Here is an 18,603-nt window from a genome sequence, read left to right as displayed (position 1 = left end):
AACGTCCCCACCGGCCCCAAACTCCCCGGGGGCGTTGGGCACCGGGACCCCCGCGCTGTGTGCGTTCGGTGCCTGGCGCCCCCGGTGCTGCCGCCCGCGGTGGTGCCGGCGCCGCTGCCCCCGGTGCCCCCGGCGGTGCCGGTGCCGCCTCCCGGCGGAAGCGGCTCAGCAAATGGCGCCGGCGGCGGCCAATGAGGAGGCTCCGGCGGCGGGCCCGGCCGGGCGCCCTATGGCGGGCGGCGACGTGGGCGCGGGGGGCGGTGGCGGCGGCGCGCGCGGCCAGCGGGAGCGGCGGCGGCGGCGGCGGCGGCGGCCGCCGGCGGCGGGAGGCGGAGGAGGATGAGGCTGCGGATCTACAAGCGCAAGGTGCTGCTGCTGGCGCTGGCGCTGGCGGCCTGCGCGCTGGTGCTGTGGAGCGGCGGGCGGCGGAGGCAGCAGCGGGGCGGCACCGGGGAACCGCCGCGGGCGAGCGAGCCGCCGCCGCCTCCTCCTCCGCCGCCGCCGCGCCGCCCCGCCGCCAACGCCTCGGCCTCGGCCGCCGCCGTCCCCCAGCTCGTGCCGCTGCCCGCCGAGAACGGGACGCGGAGCTACCGCTCGCTCGTCTACCGGCTCAACTTCGACCAGCCGCTGAGCAACGCGGGGCGCTTCCCGGCCCGGGCCCCCGGTGGCGGTGCCGGTGCCGCCGACGTGGTGCTGGTGGTGCAGGTGCACGATCGCGCCGAGCACCTGCGGCTGCTGCTCGAGTCGCTGCGGCGGGCGGCGGGCGTGGAGAACGTGCTGCTGGTGCTGAGCCACGACCTGTGGGCCGAGGAGCTGAACCGGCTGGCGGCCGGCGTGGACTTCTGCCCGGTGCTGCAGGTCTTCTTCCCCTTCAGCATCCAGCTCTACCCCCGCGAGTTCCCCGGGCACGACCCCCGCGACTGCCCCCGCGACGTGGGCAAGGCGGCGGCCCTGCGGCTGGGCTGCATCAACGCCGAGTACCCCGACTCCTTCGGGCACTACCGCGAGGCCCGCTTCTCGCAGACCAAGCACCACTGGTGGTGGAAGCTGCACTTCGTCTGGGAGCGGGTGCGGGCGCTGCGCGAGCACGCCGGGCCCGTCGTCTTCCTGGAGGAGGACCACTACCTGGCGCCCGACTTCTACCACGTCCTCAAAAAGCTGTGGGCGCTGCGCGAGCACGAGTGCCCCGAGTGCCAGATCGTCTCGCTGGGCACCTACAGCCCCGTGCGCGGCGGCTTCGCCGGCCGCGCCGACAAGGTGGAGATGAAGACGTGGAAGTCCACCGAGCACAACATGGGCATGGCCTTCGGCAGAGACACCTACCAGAAGCTCATCGAGTGCACGGACGCCTTCTGCACCTACGATGACTACAACTGGGACTGGACTCTGCAGCACTTGACTGTCTCCTGTCTTCCAAAGTTCTGGAAAGTGCTGGTCCCCGAAATCCCCAGGATTTTCCACACGGGGGACTGTGGCATGCACCACAAGAAATCCTGCAGACCGTCCACCCAGAGTGCCAAAATCGACTCTCTCTTGAACAGCAACCGACAGTACCTGTTCCCCGAAGCCATGAGTATCAGTAAAAGGTACTCCATGGCACCCCTGTCCCCCCACGTGAAAAATGGAGGCTGGGGGGACATTCGGGACCACGAACTCTGTAAGAGTTACCGCAGACTTCAGTGAGGATCGCGCTCGCAGCCTTTTTCTTTCTGAATTGCTCCATACTGTCTTTTACAGGCACACACATGTATAAAAGCATTTATGGGTTGGTTTCTGCTTTAATATGAATAAACGTTCTTGTAAAAGGCGTCCCACGATGGTCATCTTTCATGTTCGGCCACCAGCCTTTGGAGACGGGCGGCTTGCTGCCGCTGGGCCGCTCGGAGCAGCCTCGACACCCGTGCGCAGAAGGCGGCCGTCGCTGTCTTACTGGGAGGAGGAGGAGGAGGAAACTCTTCTTTAAGTGCATCTCTCCGGGTGCTCACAGTGTGTGGTTTTTTGTTCCTTTTTCCCCCCGCCGTGTCCGACGCGCCCTCGGCGCAGCGTGGAAGGGGCAGCGCGTGGTGAGGAGCGAGCGGACTGAGCCTCCCCGCAGCCCTCGGTACCTGCGTCCCGGTTGTTTTGCGATGTGTTGATGAATATATGAAGGAAAAAAAAGATCATTGTTTTTACTACAATGTAGATAAATATATACGATTTTTTTAGTTCTGCCAAAATAAAATTCAGTTGTTTTGTAATACCAGAGGAGTTCTTGATTATCCCGAAAAGATCACGTCACCTTGTGTTGCTAGAAAGCCAGGACTGGGGCGGGAGGGTGCAGGAGGGTGGGTGTCTTTAGTCTGGAGAGCTGAACAGATGCCATCAGCGGTTCCAGGAGTGTGCATTTAACTTTATTAAATTTTTAATGATGCTTACTAATTGAGTTAGAGTAGAGAAACAAGTGTGTGATACCCACGCACTCTTGTTTGGAACAAACAAACAAAAAAAAATGCACTTCCAGATTAGTGAGCCGTGTAAGGTGACCGGTGACAATTCTGCTGTGTGCTGGAAACGCGCCGAAGTGGGGCTGACAGCCACAAGTAACAGAGCAGCGCCGTTCCTTAACACCGAGCACTTATTAGCCTGTTTTAAGTGTAGCGGTACATCTGCTTTGATGGCACTTCACTGTAAAGCACAACTGGCAGCAGTAGCACATAAGGAGCTTTTTTGTGGAACAGGAGAGTGTCAGCAAAAGCAAACATTCAGCTCAGGTGACAGCCAAACAGGTAGATTTTATGCTGAGAGATTTGGAGGGAGGAAAAAAAAAAAACAAACTTCCTTTTTTAATTAGCTAACAGGGGTTGGCGTTCTTATGACTCCAGCGATCACAGTTACTAATTGAATGGAAGGACTTGCAGCAAGGCTTCCCTTTTACCAGCGTTTGTCACCTACTTTATGGGTTGTGAATGTATCAGTTAAATGTTCATTTGAGAGAGTGCCAGGGTTTGTGAAATACTTTAAATAGTATGCAGATGTTTATTTTGAATGTGCCATGATAAAACATTTTTTGCCTTTTTTTAAGGGGCAATTTTACTGCCAAGATTTTGTACGAGCTTTGGTAATTGCTACATTTTCATAGTTTCACAAAGTCAGGCCTGATACTGAAAAGAGCTGTGCCAGTTGTGTCAGCCCCTTAGTACCTCCCACGAGGAGTTGCACAACGGTGTGGCAGAATTGATCTGGGTTAAACTTAACCCAGCGAAACACCCACCCTCGTTCAGCTGGAGCTGTGTTGCGCTGGCACAAATGCTTTTGGCTTCCGCTGAACTTGTAGAAGTATCACGTACGCTGCATACCCCCCATCCCTGCCAGCACTTGCCTTTAACAGAGCAACGTAGGAGACTCCAGAGCAGCTGTGAAACAAGTCAAAAATTTCTTCTAAGGTACATTTTTGTCTTGTACAACTCAAAACAAAAAACCAGAAGTTATGTCAGAAAGACTGAGAACGGGAACCGAAAGTTTATTATAGATATCTTCTTTTGGTTATCGCACTTCAGAGACACGAACTAGTAAACAGCACACTGAAGCTGACAGAGAACTGAAAAGTGCATCTAATCTGGATGAAATGAATCCGTTTTACAAATTGTAAATACTTAGTGGCAGATGCAACAAGACAGGATGTTTTTAGTGTGCAATTGAATTTGTTCACTTGACAGACTGGGGCATGTTTGGATGCTGCATAACTGAAGTAATATACCAGGGTGGCATACATAGTATAAATGATGATTATTTCTAGGAGACTAATTAGAACTTCTCCATGTAATTAGAAATTTCATTTGATTGCTAAAGATCAGTGGCGGCCTAATCCTGCGATTATCACAAAATGAAGGGTTTGAAAAAAATGATGAATACCGCTCATTTCTAGGTGGACTAAATACAGCAGTTCCTGAGGGAGCCGTTAGAATGAGGATGTATACAAATAACCTGTGTAATTTAGCAAGACATTAAGAAAGTTAAATAAATAATAAAGATGCATTGCCTTCCAGGAACTTAGATTCATCTTCAGCTGCATCATTCTTGTCAGTAAAACTATTTCAGCTCATACATACAATTAAAGAAAACTCGGACCTACTAACTTGAAAAATTATTAACGACTCAAGTATTCTAAGTTGACGTGTAAACAGAACGGTTTCAGTAGCAGCCTGTTTTCGACTTTTAGCCCTGAAGTCCTAAACCAGTGCGTGGAAGTCCCAGTAAGCAAGGAACAACAGAAGGAAATCCTGAAACAATCACACTAGTCCAGTTCATACAGCAAAGAATTCTGAAACGTGACCGCGCAGCGCGTGGTGTGATCCCTGGTGATCTGCACGCTCCCATCCTGCGTGCTCACCTCTCGGAGGAGCGGGGAGGCCGGTCTGCTGCCCGAGCTGCGCGGCGTCCCGCGGGCCGGCTCTGCATCTGCAGCTGCTTCCTCCCCTCCCATTTTCGCCTGCCCTTCCAGCAGAAGGCCTGCTTGTTTTTCAGATGCTGAGGACGCAGCCGTTTCGCCTACTGTGAGAGCACGGTCTAAATCTGGTTCGTTGCTCCTAGATTTGCCAGGAACTGCTGAACTGGTGTCAGAAGGTTCATGCTGCAAACAATGGTGTGAACTACAATCTCCTTTTCCTATTGTTTCAGCTGGTACAAGAGACATAGAAGTTTTGCTGGTTTCTGTAGCACGTTCTTCCACTGTGTCAGCTGCAGTACAGTTTGTTTCTGTCTTGGTTTGGAAGGAGTCATCGTTCGTCTTTTCAGCGGGATCTCCTTCTGAGCTGTTCGCTAGTTGTTCTTTTTCATCACGTTCAGTATGGGCTGCTTCCTGCGGCTGTTGAGGAAATAAATTGTTTTAAATTCAAAACCAACCATGCACACAAAACTGCTGTAACAACAGGCCCGGACCCTTGTTCCTCCAACGTCTGCCGCCACAAAGCAGTCGGTGTGGTGCCGAGGGTTTCCTGATCCTGTGAACGCGCGTGGGAACGAGTGGCAGGGAGGCTGCTCGCTTCCCAAAGGCTTCCTCTGCAGTAGGAAATGCTGCGGGGCAGCTGCCGCAGTCACAGCATGTATCGCAATGAACCGGGGGCAGGGGTGAAAAAAGGCCAGTCACCACACCCAGGCCCTTGTTTTCTGTAACTCAGGGGATAAAAATCAGCCAAAGGCTCTAAACCTTCATTGCAAGAAGCGTGAGTTAACCTTACAGGTAAGGAAATTACTGTCTTGTTGTATGAGAAAGCAGTATCTGGTGTGTGAGCTGTCCTTCTCAGTCGGCCTAAGCGAGTTAATCGAGGAATTGTTCCTGTTTGCCTCAGGAGAGCACAAACTGCGAGACCTGCTGCTGCCTAGGTAGCAGTTACCCAATTCCACTGCTGAAGCAGTCGCTAGCTAACAAAAAGTGGCAGGTAAGCCGTCCATCCCCAGCAGTGGGCAGCCAGGGTCAGGCAGGCTATGCCCAGGAGCAGCTGAATTCAGGGATTCACGGCCCTGCATTGCTCTCACTTCCCCAGCCCCTCCTGACCCCAAAGCCACCGCTCAGACCACTAAGACACGGCAGAAATGTACCAGAAAGTCCTCGGCGCTGCGTGGTTCTCCCACAGGGAAGCGGGAATCGTTTAAGCTATCTCACTTTCCCTTCCTTAGGTACCAAACCATCCACCTTAGCTCTCCAACAATCCGAATTTTGAATTTTTATGCAGTCCACACTAGCTACAAAAGTTAAATCTGTCAGGTATCTCTGGAGGCACTGCCGTTAGGGTGAACTCCGGTCCCCCAGCCAAGTTACTGCAGTCACGTGCCTCATCCGAGCTTGCTTTCCAAGAAGTCGTCTGCACGTTAACTCTATCTGCCATCTCCAGCCCACGGCCACAGAAGTAACCCCACTGTCCCTGCATATTATCTTTCCTTCAAGAGGAGGTTTAAGTGAATTTCTGGTGCAATGTCTATCAAGAAATCCGTTGATTTGGGGGCTCTACCTCAAGTTTTCCTATTTACAAAACTAATCTTGTTTTCTTCTGACAAACAGAAGGGAGAAAAACTGTGACGGTCGTGCCCCTGTGCAATTAAATCCTAAATAAGAAAAAAAAAATCAAAAACAGAAGATGAAGAGCCAAAAGAGCTAATTTCTTTTCTAATACTGGTGCAAATTTTCCAAACGATTTTTGACAAGTTCTTTAAGCTTCACCTTTCAGTTTCCTTCCTTTCAGAGACCCCATTCTTCACAGACGAAATCCTCAAGGTTTTCTCTATCTTTGTGATAAGGCAGTGTGAAACACTGGCAGCAACTGAGCACCCTCTGTCCATCTTAATGAGCCCCTTCTGTCTCATGCTGTGCAGGCAGCTTCTTGGCCTCTCCTTCCTGCCCCTGCCCATGGCAGGGGGGTGGAATTAGAGGATCTTTAAGGTCCCTTCCAACCCAAACCCTTCTGCTCTATGATTCCATGACCCCAGGCCCCTGCGGGTACGCTCAGCTCCGGTCACGACTCTACCCTGAAAGGTGTCTGTGCAAAAGTGGCATGCTTTAACCACAGGCTCCGGTACATGGACCCATTTTTGTATACATGAAGGACATGGGGTATTCGCTCATTTAGTTCCATTTTAAGAAAATCCTGGTTCTGTTCTAAAGACATCTGCCATGATTTGTTTGCAGCACGTTGTCATCAGCTCTGACCTGGAAGCACTTGGGGTCCCTCTAAGTGGGGGGACACTGAGTAACTACTTGGTCATTTTTTTCTTTCAATACCAGTGAGAGATTTAGTGTGTGGATGCCACTGTATATTCTTGCCAGGAGAAAGCACTGTTTTCAATGATTTTGTCATGGCTTTCCATCTTTCCAATGAAATACTGGACATTTCGATCCCTTGGTCACATCAAATGGCAGAAGCACGAACCCATTTCTAAAAGCTGGCATTTATACTTACAGATGCACCGTACTCTCTGGTTTTCCCTGCTATATCAAGACAAAGCAGGAACAAAGCTGCTCCAGTCAGATTTGATATTATCTGGCTGAAGTACACAAATCCATCAGTGATACATACGACTGCCAGTGATCCTTACCTTCAGCCTGATTTGACTTCTGTCCTCTGTAACATCAAGCACTTCAATTAATGGTTGACTTTCCAGTTCTGACTGTGTGGAAAAGGAAGGGCATAGAACAGTGTCTAGGAATCCATCAACGTTTTCTTCACTGACAAACAATCTCTCCTAAAGAAAAAGAAAGAATAGGTTATGTTCTTGTTGTACTATACCTGAGTGCCACTGGAGCAAGAAACCCTCTCAAAACAACGCTAGGACCCCAATTCACAAAGCGGTTTTCACACCTCGCTCACTTCTGAAGACCCAACGTTGGACATTCAGAAGTGATGAGGTGAAACAAATTTGGACAGAGGTGCTTAGCTCATTTTGATTACAAGTATGGATCCTCACTATACACGGAGATAAAATAAACTTTTATTTTCTTTCTTTCAATACATGATTAATATATAGATCTAGGTTCCCTCCGAGGAATGATTCGCACCAGCACTGTTCTGCGGTCCTCACCTGCCTTAACGCCAGGAAGGCCTCAAGCATTTATGGATTTCTTTCTGTGTCTTACTTTAGGAAAATGAAAACACTTCAGACATTACTCAGGCTTCAAGATCAGACCTTCTAAAGCAAAAGCTATGAAACATGCATGACAGTATCTGTTTCACATCCACCTGAGAAGGTTTCTCAGATCTCCACTTAGGCAAGAGTAAACACCGGCAGGAGAAAACAGAGAGGTACCTCAATTACAGACAGTCCGGGGCACGTTTTGAGGCCCTTAATGTGCCATTCTGAAACAGCATGAAACATGTTGCTACAGGTTTTAAGATTTAAATCACTTACAGGTAATTAATGGTCCTAGAATATATCCTGGAGGAGCGTTTCCTAAGAATGACAGAGCTCGCCCTGTCCTTATATTCTTCTGAAAACATCTGCTCTAGGCTGTGGGTACGGACGGACTTCACAGTAAAAATGGTCTGACTTGGGACTATTCTTATGCCCTGAGAATTACCTTTCCCATTTAACAATTGTTTTGTTGGAAATAGTAGGAAAAAGTTGCAAACCATCTACTTTAAGTCATATTTTTAAATTTCTCGTTCCAGTTCCACCCTCTTGTCAACCCAACACAAGTTAAATTCAATTATCACTGACATCTTGCAGGCTGAGAAGCAAAAAGGCAATTCTGCACATTTTTGGCCCCCTACGGATGCAGCCTTATGCACAGTCAGATGCTGCACAGTTCCTACGGTACAAAATTTAACTGTCATCTTTAAAAAAAAAAAACCTGCATGGGAAAAATAAAATAGCTTCCTATTTTTTTTCGCCATTTAAATTAGAAATCACAATATGGGAAGTCGTAACGTATCTAGTGCTGGTTTTCAAAAGCACGGGATTAAATACATTTTCTATCCAGAAGGATTACAATCCAGGCAAACATCCAACAGCGGGTGCAGGCGGTCTGTGAGGAGGCTGAACTACAGCCCGGTTCCCTGACAGAAAACCCTCCCGTAACGGAGATGCATCTCATGTTGTTGTGTACGGAGCCCCCGAAGTATTTATTCCCCGCTGTTCCTTCCTTTCTTTCCTGCCAGAGAGCCCCGCTGGTGCACTGGGGTCACGGCAGCATTCTGCAGAGTTCAGAAGGTGTCAGGGTGAAGGAACAAGGCGTGCAGCACAGGCACAAACTCCCACCGTTCGTGACCTGGATCATCAGCACGGCCTTGGGCAGCACAGGGGACTCATTCCCGTCGCCGTGCCCACGCAGTGCAGCCGGAGCAGCGCAGCGTCCCCCCTGCGGGGCTCCCAGCACGCTGCCCTGGGACACAACCACTGCGGGCTCTGGTCTCAGCACCTTGGCTGCAATTCTCTGCTTCCCCCCAAACTGCTGTGGCTGTACGTAAGTCTTTTTGCCTTCATTTTTCTATACAAAATGGGGAAAACGTGTTGTTTTTTTCTCCCTCTGAACCTGTATTTGTTTTGTCTAGCGAGAGCATAAGCCTTTTATAAAAGGATTCTTACTGCGCATTTGTGCTCCTAACAACAGCGGTACCCGATCTGTAAGCCACGCAACGACAAAACCAAATCCCAGGTGTAGGAATCCAGAGAGGAGATGCTTTAAATGACAACAGTTCTGCTACATCTAAATACAGCAAACCACGTCCCCAGGTCGCGCTGTCTGACCTGACTTCCACCGGCCGGTCCCTCACAGAAGCTGCGGAGCCGCTGCCCAGTACAGCCCTGGCCGAGCAGCGGCACGGGGGCAGAAACGACATCAAGGGGGCACTGGGGAAAGGGCAGGAGATGTGAGCAGACCCGAGAGGACCCCTCCGAGTGACCGTGAGGGCCGGGAAGCCGTGGCTGGAGCCACCTCTGTAGCCGGGGCCAGGAGTGCCAACACCGGAGCGAGCGGGGGCTCGGCGGCAGGGAGCGCCAGGCACGGCGTTACGCTTCAGCAACAAGACCCACCATTTATTTTTTCTGATTCAAGGCAAAATAACTGGTTTTCTTCACAGGAAATACTGTTAACAACACAGAACGGAAGGCCTGCTGATCAGTACTCTAGCCAAGGATAAGAGGTAGCTGCCTGAGATGATGCCTGCACCATTTTAATCACCACGAGCCAGTTTCACCAGGTTTAGCACCAGCTTGGCAACGTATTCCCCGAGCCGCACGCTCACATTTCAAGGAAATATTTAAAACATTGTCACCAGCGGCCTGTCATAAATCAAAACGCCATGTGCTGTACATGCAAGCAATGCCGTTTGTTACTGAGACAATGACTGCCATTAGGGGGTTCAGACAACCAGCAACTGTAATTCAAACTTTGCATTCACAGCAAGCATATGCCGAGGCATTTATATTACTACAGATGTTATCAAAGCACAGAGTTTGGCAAAAAGCAACTGGGGGATTTATTTAAAGCCTGTTTGCTCTGGCTCGCAAGAGCAGCAGAGGAGAGGCCTCCACAGATGATTTCAATGACCCTGTGAAGTAATGATTTGGTTTTAAACAGTTTGTTTCCCGATATTTACGACGGGCCGGTAGCAACTTAGAATCACACGTGGTTTTCCCCAAACACGCAGCCTTCTGCTGCTTGGTCCGGGCTCATTTGTCCCTGCAGCCAACCCGAGGCCAAACGGACACAAAGGTCAGCAGGGACGGCCCTGCCTTGCAGCACAGCCCTCGCACGGCAGCACAACCCCGCAGGCGCAGCCCGGTGCAGGTCCCCCCACGCCGCCCCGAGTACCTGGCTCTGCGTCACGTTACACAAACTCATCGCCAGCCTTACAGCAGGACAGACCTCAGGCTTGCATTACCTGCCCGCCTGCTGTAGCGAGAGGCTGATTCCAACGAGAGAAGGGACTCGGACCTACCGCCCCGCCGGCCCTCGCTCTGCACAGTCCCACTGCAAACCAGCTCAGCACGGGGCTCTGGAGGTTGTGGAGAAAAGAATTACTGAACTGGGGGTGAAAATTTTTACAAGGTGCCCGTGACTGCCAAGATTAAACAGCTCAAAAGATGCTTTCATGTGCTTAATCAATAGGTTAATAACGTTTCCTGACACAACTGTTCTGTATAAGTACATTATTCCCATAATGCGCCTAGCAATTAAAGGCTATTCAGAAATTAGATTGTTTTATAGCAGAAGAAAACTAACTATGATTTTTAAGTTAGAGAGGTTACATTGGAAAAAAAATCAAATAAGTCTGTTCTGTTCTCCTTTTCCAACCTCCTCTGGCCCCCCCAAAAACTTGCCAAGAGTCCTGAAACGCTGAGCACACAATTAAATGAACCAAAAATAAACTTCTGTAAGATTAAGCAGAACAGTCTCAGTTTCTAGCATCACCTTCGAAGAAGTGATCCCTAACCAAAGTATATTAACTCTTCACAGTAGTTCAGAAACTGAAAACTGTAACACAGATTGAAGAATTGAAAGAAAGCACATAACACAACTCAAAATGGCTTGGAAGCGAGGACAAAAGTAGAGCAAGCAGGAGTGCATCTGATCTCGCAGCCAGCTGGGATCCAGCACCTCTGTTAGGATCTGCAAGTGCCCTTCAGGAGCACACCGCAGCATCCGCTCTGTTCTCCAGAACAGATTTCTTCCTGAAGGTCAGGGGCTTAAAATGGAAAGGTATCTTACGCTTCCCAGCACAACTCCGTAGGCTGCACGCTCGGTTGCCTCTGGAACCAAGACAGCTCCTCCACAAGAGCCCCAACCCCGGGATCACCGGGCACGAGGAGGGCCCCAGCACGGGCCCGGGGGCGCACCCACGGGAGCACCCCCAGCCCACGCTGCCGGCGCTGGGAGCAGCGAGCCCCAGCAGCCACAACTCGCACGCTGCTGCCTTCTCCTCCAGGGAAATCGTGGCCTCCTTGCAGCACCCACCGGGGCCACGTCGTGGGGCACGCCATCACCTGCACCGCCTGCAACAGGTCCGAGGGCACGGACAGGACGAATACCACGTCTAATGAGATAACAAGAGGGATTAGTTAGAAAGAGTTCAGACTCGGGTCCCTCCGTTACAAAGACAGCTAGAAATAGTACTCTTCTCGTGACTTTTCTGCAGACGGGCCACAGCCGTGGAGGAGCTGCCCCATAGCATTCCTGCTGTCGAAGCAGGAGGCCCAAGTCCAGGGGTTAGACACGTGGCACTCAATGTGCAGCACACTTACCAGAGGTTACAGCGCTTCAGCGGTATTTACCAGCTCCTTTCTAAAGGAAAAAGCAACAAGAGCTTGGAAAGGATCTCCTCCACCGGGCTCTGGTGGCCATGCCAAGCAGAAAAATCAGAGGGCGTTTTATGTTCTGCAGCATGCCCACCTAAAACCTTCTCCACGAAGACATCGGCATTGCCCCAGAAGTTAAACACGGCTTTTGTATCGCTGCACAGCTCCCTTTTGGGTATCTATGTTAGGTAATCCTCACAAACAACACTGCTCATGCTTAGTTCAAACCATGAGCTAGTCAGGAATGTTTAGCATAACGTTTTTCATTCCGTAACCGTTAAAAATAAATAAATCTCAGTCCGTAGCAAAGCAGAGGAAACAGTGCTCCCCCCTGTTCTCTGGAGCTCTGCAGGGGTTCGCTTCCTCAGCAGTCACCTCACCATGAGTTAAATCTTAATATTCTCCATCACGTTACGTGGGCTTTTATTACAAGAGGCCTGTTGGTTTGGGTTTTGTTTTCCTTCGTGAGCAAAGAAGAGATTCTACATTGTACAGAAATGGGATAAAAAAAGCAAATTTCTTTTTCTGGGGTGCCCCAGCCAGACCCCCGGAGCAGGACAGCGAGGGCGTCCTCCGAACAAAGTCCCCGAGCACGCTGAGGAGGGCAGGAATGGTGTGGGTCAGCACAAGTGGGAATTCCTACGTTACCCAATGTTTTCTAGTCACGTGAAAATAGGCACACATGACTCTTTTGGGGTCATGCACAATTAATTATTTACCAAACATGTTTCACGTGCCAAGAATGGAGACTCCAAGCCTCAGTAGCTGCGATGCACCCACCAGAAAACTGGCTTTTATTCCTGTTCAGAATCAAGCGTTTAGCCCCAGGAGACCAAACACAAGAAGATGGTGCTTCACGGAGGCACGATTTCAGCCATTTCCCAACTCCAGCTCCGCCATAAACCAGGACGTTCCGGGACACGCTGTTCTCAGAAACCTTGCCTGGCAGGCTTACAGCTTTTATTAATGGTTATTTAACTCTCAGCCATTCTTTCTCACAATATACTGCGCAGGCTCTCTTTCTTAAAATGAAAGGGAATTCTCTGATGCGGGAGGTTCCTTGGCCTGAGCTCCCAGGATTTAAACAAGTGGAAGCAAAAGGTGCGGAAGGACCAGATAAGGAATAAGGGAGGGAGCACGGCTGGCAGGTGGTGATTCTGGCAGCTTCCCCAGGTCACGGGTCTCTATTCCCCTGAGAAAACAGGGCCTGGAGTGACTTACAGAGAGATCAACGCTTTGGGGTCTGCGGCTGGTACAGCGACTGAACACAACGGCCAGTGACAAAAGATAACTTTTAAGCCCTTGAAATACAAATGACCCTGGTCCAACAAGTCCGAAGTTATGAAATTTCTACCTTTACAGGATTTCTGCTCACCGTGACGAGCGTGAAGAGACAGCATGGCTTGGCCAAGAGGCAAAACTACTCAGAAAGAAAAAGAAGCAATGGCTGCAACCGCTGACTAAAAAGTTACGGCGCGGAGTCAGCAGAGCGCTATGCGTTGTACGGGGAAGTGGTAAAACCAGGAGGACATTAAGAGCTACCAAACGAAGGAATACTGGCAATGACACACTCAAGGTCTGGGGGGTGGAGGACTGTTGCACTGTAAAGATTTGCTGAAAATAAGCACTTGCTTTAGCTGTGGTGAGGATCCAGACTGCTCAGCATCTATGGAAACTGTGCTCTAAATATATCGTCTTTCAGCACAGGGATTCAAACGTATCTGACTTCACAAAAGGAAAACCAGTCCTTGAAATTGTGTTTCAAGAACGTTGTCCTCAGCACAAGCTCGACTCATTCTTCTACCACTATCTGTATCAGCCCAATTTCCGAGGAGAAAAGAGGGCAGTGCGGTAACAGGAACACGACGACCACGCAAGGCAGGGCTGTGCAATTACCGGCCCCGTTATCGCACACGTTGATCTGGCAGAGGCACACGGGCAATAAAAACCAAGCAAACAGACGCTGCACAACATCACAGTCCAGGGACACGGCTGCCGAAGAGATGCATTCTGCTCGTGCAGAGAACAATTACCGTAACACGTTTTCCTGGCTGTCGGGCGCGTTAACGGGAGACAATTACCCGGGCAGCCTAACAGGGCTTTGTAGCAGCCGCTGTGGCAAGGGCCACCGCAGAGCTGGGCAGATTTCTGCCGTAACCAACCCAGCAAGGAGCCCGCTCCTAGCAGCCTGGAAAACAGAAACCCTTGGTCTCCAGCAAGAAGCAGCTTCCCAGGAGACAGCAGAACAGGCATTTCCTACCCGTAAAACACACCGGCCTCTTCGTGAGCTATCCTCTGGCTACGCTGCTGTGGGGAAGCAACTACAAAGAAGCAGGCAGCAGCACAACTGGGAGGTAAAGGACAAAACTCCTGCTCACCTAGGCCACCAAAAGCTGCCTAAAGCGATTAAACAGGGCACTGCTGCTGTGCATATTCCAGAAATACTCTTTTCTGTGACTGATGCAACTCCTCGCAGATCTCAACGCAGAGAACGTAGCTCTGATTTATAGGAATAGATTCAAAGAAAAAATACCAGCGATTACGGCAGACAAATTGGAGAAATCAACATAAGTAGAAGAGAAACGACCACAAGCAAATTGTTAATGGACAGAAGGTGGCAAATAATAGTAGCTCTAATTAAATATTAATTTTTCTCACTTCACTCTGAATGAATGCAGCTATCTGTGCTGGCACAGGCACTTCTGGGAAACAGCACAGTTAAAAAAAAGCAAACAGAACAAATGACTTCAGATTATTTCAACTGCTTCAATTTGCAGGCTTGTATCCAAAAAGACTGCACCCCAGAAGAAATCAATCTTTTTTACTCTGCTGCATGAATGAATGGCCGGGAGGCCTATGACTAATTCCAAGTCTCCTCCTCCTACTACTCCATCCAAAACATTTGATAATATATAAGAAATTCAGGCCACCGAAAGACTTTTTTGTCACAAAAAGGTAATACTGACTAAAATCCCATTACTGGCTAGCCTTTTAACACCTTTCAATAGAATGATGTTCCCCCAGTCATAATAATGAATACACACACCAAGCAGCGTAACAATTAGACTGAGATCAAAGCGTGCAAACGCGTCAATCAACCACAGTACTAAAGACACACTTCAAGCAGAATCTCCTGTTCCCAAACTGAGTTTTCAGTAATAACCCCACAGTCACAGAAAGCTGCTTTTTCACTAAAAAAAAAAAAGATCTTTGCTACAACCATTTAAAATGACAAAACAGAGTATCGCAGCAGTGTGTCCAAACCGCTGTATCCTCACCACTTTACTGGTTCTGCCAAACTCCCTGAAAAAAAAGCAGGCTGTGAGATACTCCAGTAGAAGACTGCTAAACCTGCATTTAGGCCTGTTTGCCATAAAACAATGAGCAAGCAGACTGACGTGCACCATGGCACATGATGAAAGAGATGGAAATCCAGACTACACGAAAAAGTGGGTAAAATGCCTGTAGTGCCTGTCCCTCCCTTCTGCACCTATAAAGAGAAGGGCCAGCAGTCTGCATGATGGCTTGCTTGATGCAATTTGACATTGTGTCAGCACCCAGTACTTGGTCACACCGATTAACATCAGTGCCAAACGTTTTGTGGTCCCACTTGCACAGACTTGCAAGCTCCTGCTTTGGTAAAAGTCAAGGAAACGCACTGCAAACAGTTTCGTGTGGGTGGTTCTCAAGAAATCCATCATCTCTGATACGCACCCGAACCGATGAGCTCCTCCTTCAGAGAAGTTCACAGAAAAGGTGTGCAGCCTACTAAATGGGAAATAAAATATGAAGATTCAGCTGTACGTATACTCGTTGGATAATTATATCTCCTCCAGAATCATGCAGTGTTTTCTAATTGTAGGGACAGAGCAATTAAGATACCCCAAACCATCATCCCACTGGATATACTTTGTCTGCTAGTTTTGTGGACTTGCACTCCCATGGTTTGTGATCCAAACTGCAAAGGGTTTTGTTGTTCTAAAACAAAGATCAACTGAAAATCACTGGGCCAAAAGGTTACATAAGAATTACGCAGCCTTAATCCCTGCTCACGATACGTTCTTTGAAGCACTGAGCTTCCAGAATAACGTAGTTCTCCACAAAACTTGTGCCTGTGTTTCTTCACAGCAGGAGTGCCACAACGTGAGCATCTTTTTGGGGAGACTGCCAGCTCTCAGTTAGCAGTGTCAGCCAGATGCAGCAGATGTGCCATGCTCACACGGAGCATCCTCTGCCTAACAACCCATAAAATAATAAGACATCTAAACTAGAATCATATTGGGATTTGTAAGAAGAGGGGATGAAGAACTAGGCCAGCAAAATGGCAATCAGCAGCTGTCTGTTCACAGCTGCTGGTTGCAGCATCACCCTGCTTGAACTAGCAGGTGTTCCTGCAATGGAAACAGAAATTCTGTCCTGAAAGACAGACAGGTACACTCCCCTCACACACCTGCATTTCAGTGAATTGTATGCATGTATGTACCTCTGATGTATTATAAACACCTCCTTTCTTCATGCACACAGGTGGGCATGAGCCAGATGGTCATTTACATGGCCTTAAAGACTAAAGCTAAGGACACAGCACAGATCCTGTTTTTACTCGTTATCAGCACTTCCCTTAGAAAAAACATCAGCTCAGGAGGCAGAAGCCATTTCAGCTCCAAGGACACAGTTATCAGCTCCGTGACATGACCTCCGTGCTGCCGGCACAAGACCGCTGCTAATTGTGTCGTTGCACTGACGTCTGGTCACGGCTCTCGGAGGGAAGCGATTTCCGTCACCACCAGCTTCTTCCGAGCTGGGACCGATAACCTAACAGCTCCTGGAGATATCATTTATAAACAACTCCAAAAGCGGGAGCTGCATGCTCGAGCGAGGCTGTGACTTGGCTGGGAGCAGGATGAGCAACCTGCCACGAGGGCTGTTACCTGCAGAGCGGAGGCGTCAAGGCCGAAGCAGAATTTCTCCCAGGGCCCGTTGCTCCCAGGGGCCTTGGCGAGCCCGATGGCAGCGTTGTGGGCGCTCACACTGACGCTGGTCTCGGGGGCTGCCAGCCTGTTTGCGGGAGGAAACCTCAGGAACAGGGCGTAGGCAGCGGTGGCACTGGAGAAGCGGAGGCTGTAGTGGTTCGTGCCCACGTCCCCCCGGAGGCTGTGGGGCTGGATGCCGGGCACGGGCAGCAGCAGGGTGAGGGAGGCCTCATCCTGGCGGCAGCGGAAGGGAGGGCACAGGGCAGGCTCGGGGCTGCCACGGCCCCGGGGCAGAGCCATGTCGCCGGGGCCGTCCTCAGCCGCCGGCGGGGCTGGGCACGGGGGGGAGCCCCCAGTAAGGCCGCCGGGCTCAGCCGGCTCGGGGCTGGCGGGGGAAGCGGCCTCGGAGCGGGGGGGATCCCCGGGGAGAGTGGGGGCGTCCTCACTGCTCCACGTGCTGCAGGAGGAAGGAGGAGGGGAAGAAGGAGGAGGAGGAGAAGGAGGAGGAGCAGCAGCCCCGCCGCCACCGCCCCCCTCAGCCGCCGGCTCCCCGCCGGGGCCGGGCTGCTCCAGCCGCTCCCCGTCGTCCCCGTGCGGCTGCCGGGGGCCGGTGGGCGGCACGACGGGCAGCGTGACCAGCAGCCGCCGCTCGGCCTTGTTGAAGGCAGCCCGGCCGCGGCTCTCGTCCACGGCGTAGGGCAGGCGGAGGCGGAGGCGGTAGGCGGGCCGCCGCGAGTCGAGGCGCAGCTCCCGCGGGCGGACCTCGAGCACGGCCTGGGCGGCGGAGCTGAGCAGCGGCAGCTCCACCGTCACCACCAGCTCCCGCGGCACCGGGCTGGGCGCCGAGTCGCGGCAGCAGCGGTAGTCCTGCAGCTCCACGTAGGAGCGCTGCCGGAGGCTCCAGCGAGGCGTGGTGGGGCCGCTTTCACGGGGCGGGGGGGCGGGAGGGTCGGGGACGGGGACGGGGACGGGGAAAGGCGGCAGCGGGCAGCCGGTGTCGGCGGGAGGCGGCGTTGCGCCGCCGGGCAGCGGGGTGCGGATGACGGGTGCCTGCGGGACGCCCTTGTAGGCGGCCCCGCGGAGGACGGCGGCGTTGGTGCGGTCGAGCTGCACGGCGAAGCGGCGCTCCACGGCCTCCAGCGCCGTGTCGCTGAGCAGGCGGCGGAAGCGGGGGCTGCGGGCGGCCAGGCGCAGCGCCGCCGGGTGGAAAACCACGTCGTAAACCAGGCGGCGGCGGCCGCCCCGGCCCAGCTCCTCGCGGCCCGGCGCCAGGCTGTAGGGCAGGGCCCAGCGGTGACCGCCGGGCTCGGCGCGGGCCTGCGGGCGGTCGACGTGCGGGTTGCTGCAGACGTTGAGGTAGCAGCGGCGGGAGCCGGCCTGGCTGGTGCGCAGCACGTAGCCGGGGGTCGGGTGGATGAAGCGCACCTCCACGCCGCGCTCCCGTTCCAGCGCCGTCACCTCCTCCTCGTACAGCCGCCGCTGCTCGGGGTCGGCCAGCTCGGCCGCGTACTCGGCGAACAGCTCGCGGAAGCGCGGCTCGCGGAAGGCCTGCCGCAGCCGCTCCGCTTCCTCGGCGCTGAGCTCCAGCTGCTCCGGCCGCCCTTCGGCCGCCATCGCCCCGCGGCCCGGCCCGGCCGCACGGGTCGCCGTGGAGACGCCAAACAAGATGGCGGCCCCCGCCCGTTGCTGTGGTGATGCTAAACAAGATGGCGGCGGCGGGGCCCTGCTGCCGGTTGCCGTGAGGGCGCCGTGGGGGTTGGTGTCTCCATGCCTCCCCCCCCTGGTTTTCCTCAGTGCCCCGGCCCACCCGGGGTGGAAAAGGCGGCAGCTCTCCGTTGTAAGGCAAACCATGTGCATATATGTAATA

General features: G+C 52.2%; 2 protein-coding genes across 2 annotated transcripts; one reads left to right on the top strand and one right to left on the bottom strand.

The window, feature by feature from the left end:
• Positions 1-280: 280 nt before the first annotated feature.
• On the top strand, positions 281-1,809 carry MGAT2 (alpha-1,6-mannosyl-glycoprotein 2-beta-N-acetylglucosaminyltransferase). Its single transcript, XM_035551220.2, has one exon. The coding sequence runs from the start codon at positions 340-342 to the stop codon at positions 1,681-1,683; it is 1,344 nt and encodes a 447-aa protein (XP_035407113.1). The 5' UTR covers positions 281-339; the 3' UTR covers positions 1,684-1,809.
• A 1,667-nt stretch (positions 1,810-3,476) lies between these two features.
• DNAAF2 (dynein axonemal assembly factor 2) lies at positions 3,477-18,378 on the bottom strand. Its single transcript, XM_035551221.2, has 3 exons — positions 16,695-18,378; positions 7,069-7,215; positions 3,477-4,843 (listed from the first exon to the last, which is right to left on the bottom strand). Exons 1-3 carry the CDS (start codon positions 18,348-18,350, stop codon positions 4,274-4,276), a joined length of 2,373 nt encoding a protein of 790 aa, XP_035407114.1. The 5' UTR covers positions 18,351-18,378; the 3' UTR covers positions 3,477-4,273.
• Between the last annotated feature and the right edge of the window lie 225 nt (positions 18,379-18,603).

This window comes from Cygnus atratus, chromosome 5 (genome assembly GCF_013377495.2).
Source record: "Cygnus atratus isolate AKBS03 ecotype Queensland, Australia chromosome 5, CAtr_DNAZoo_HiC_assembly, whole genome shotgun sequence".
NCBI lineage: Eukaryota > Metazoa > Chordata > Aves > Anseriformes > Anatidae > Cygnus > Cygnus atratus.
Note: the sequence above shows the minus strand (reverse complement) of the source record. Positions and strands in the feature narration are given on the sequence as shown.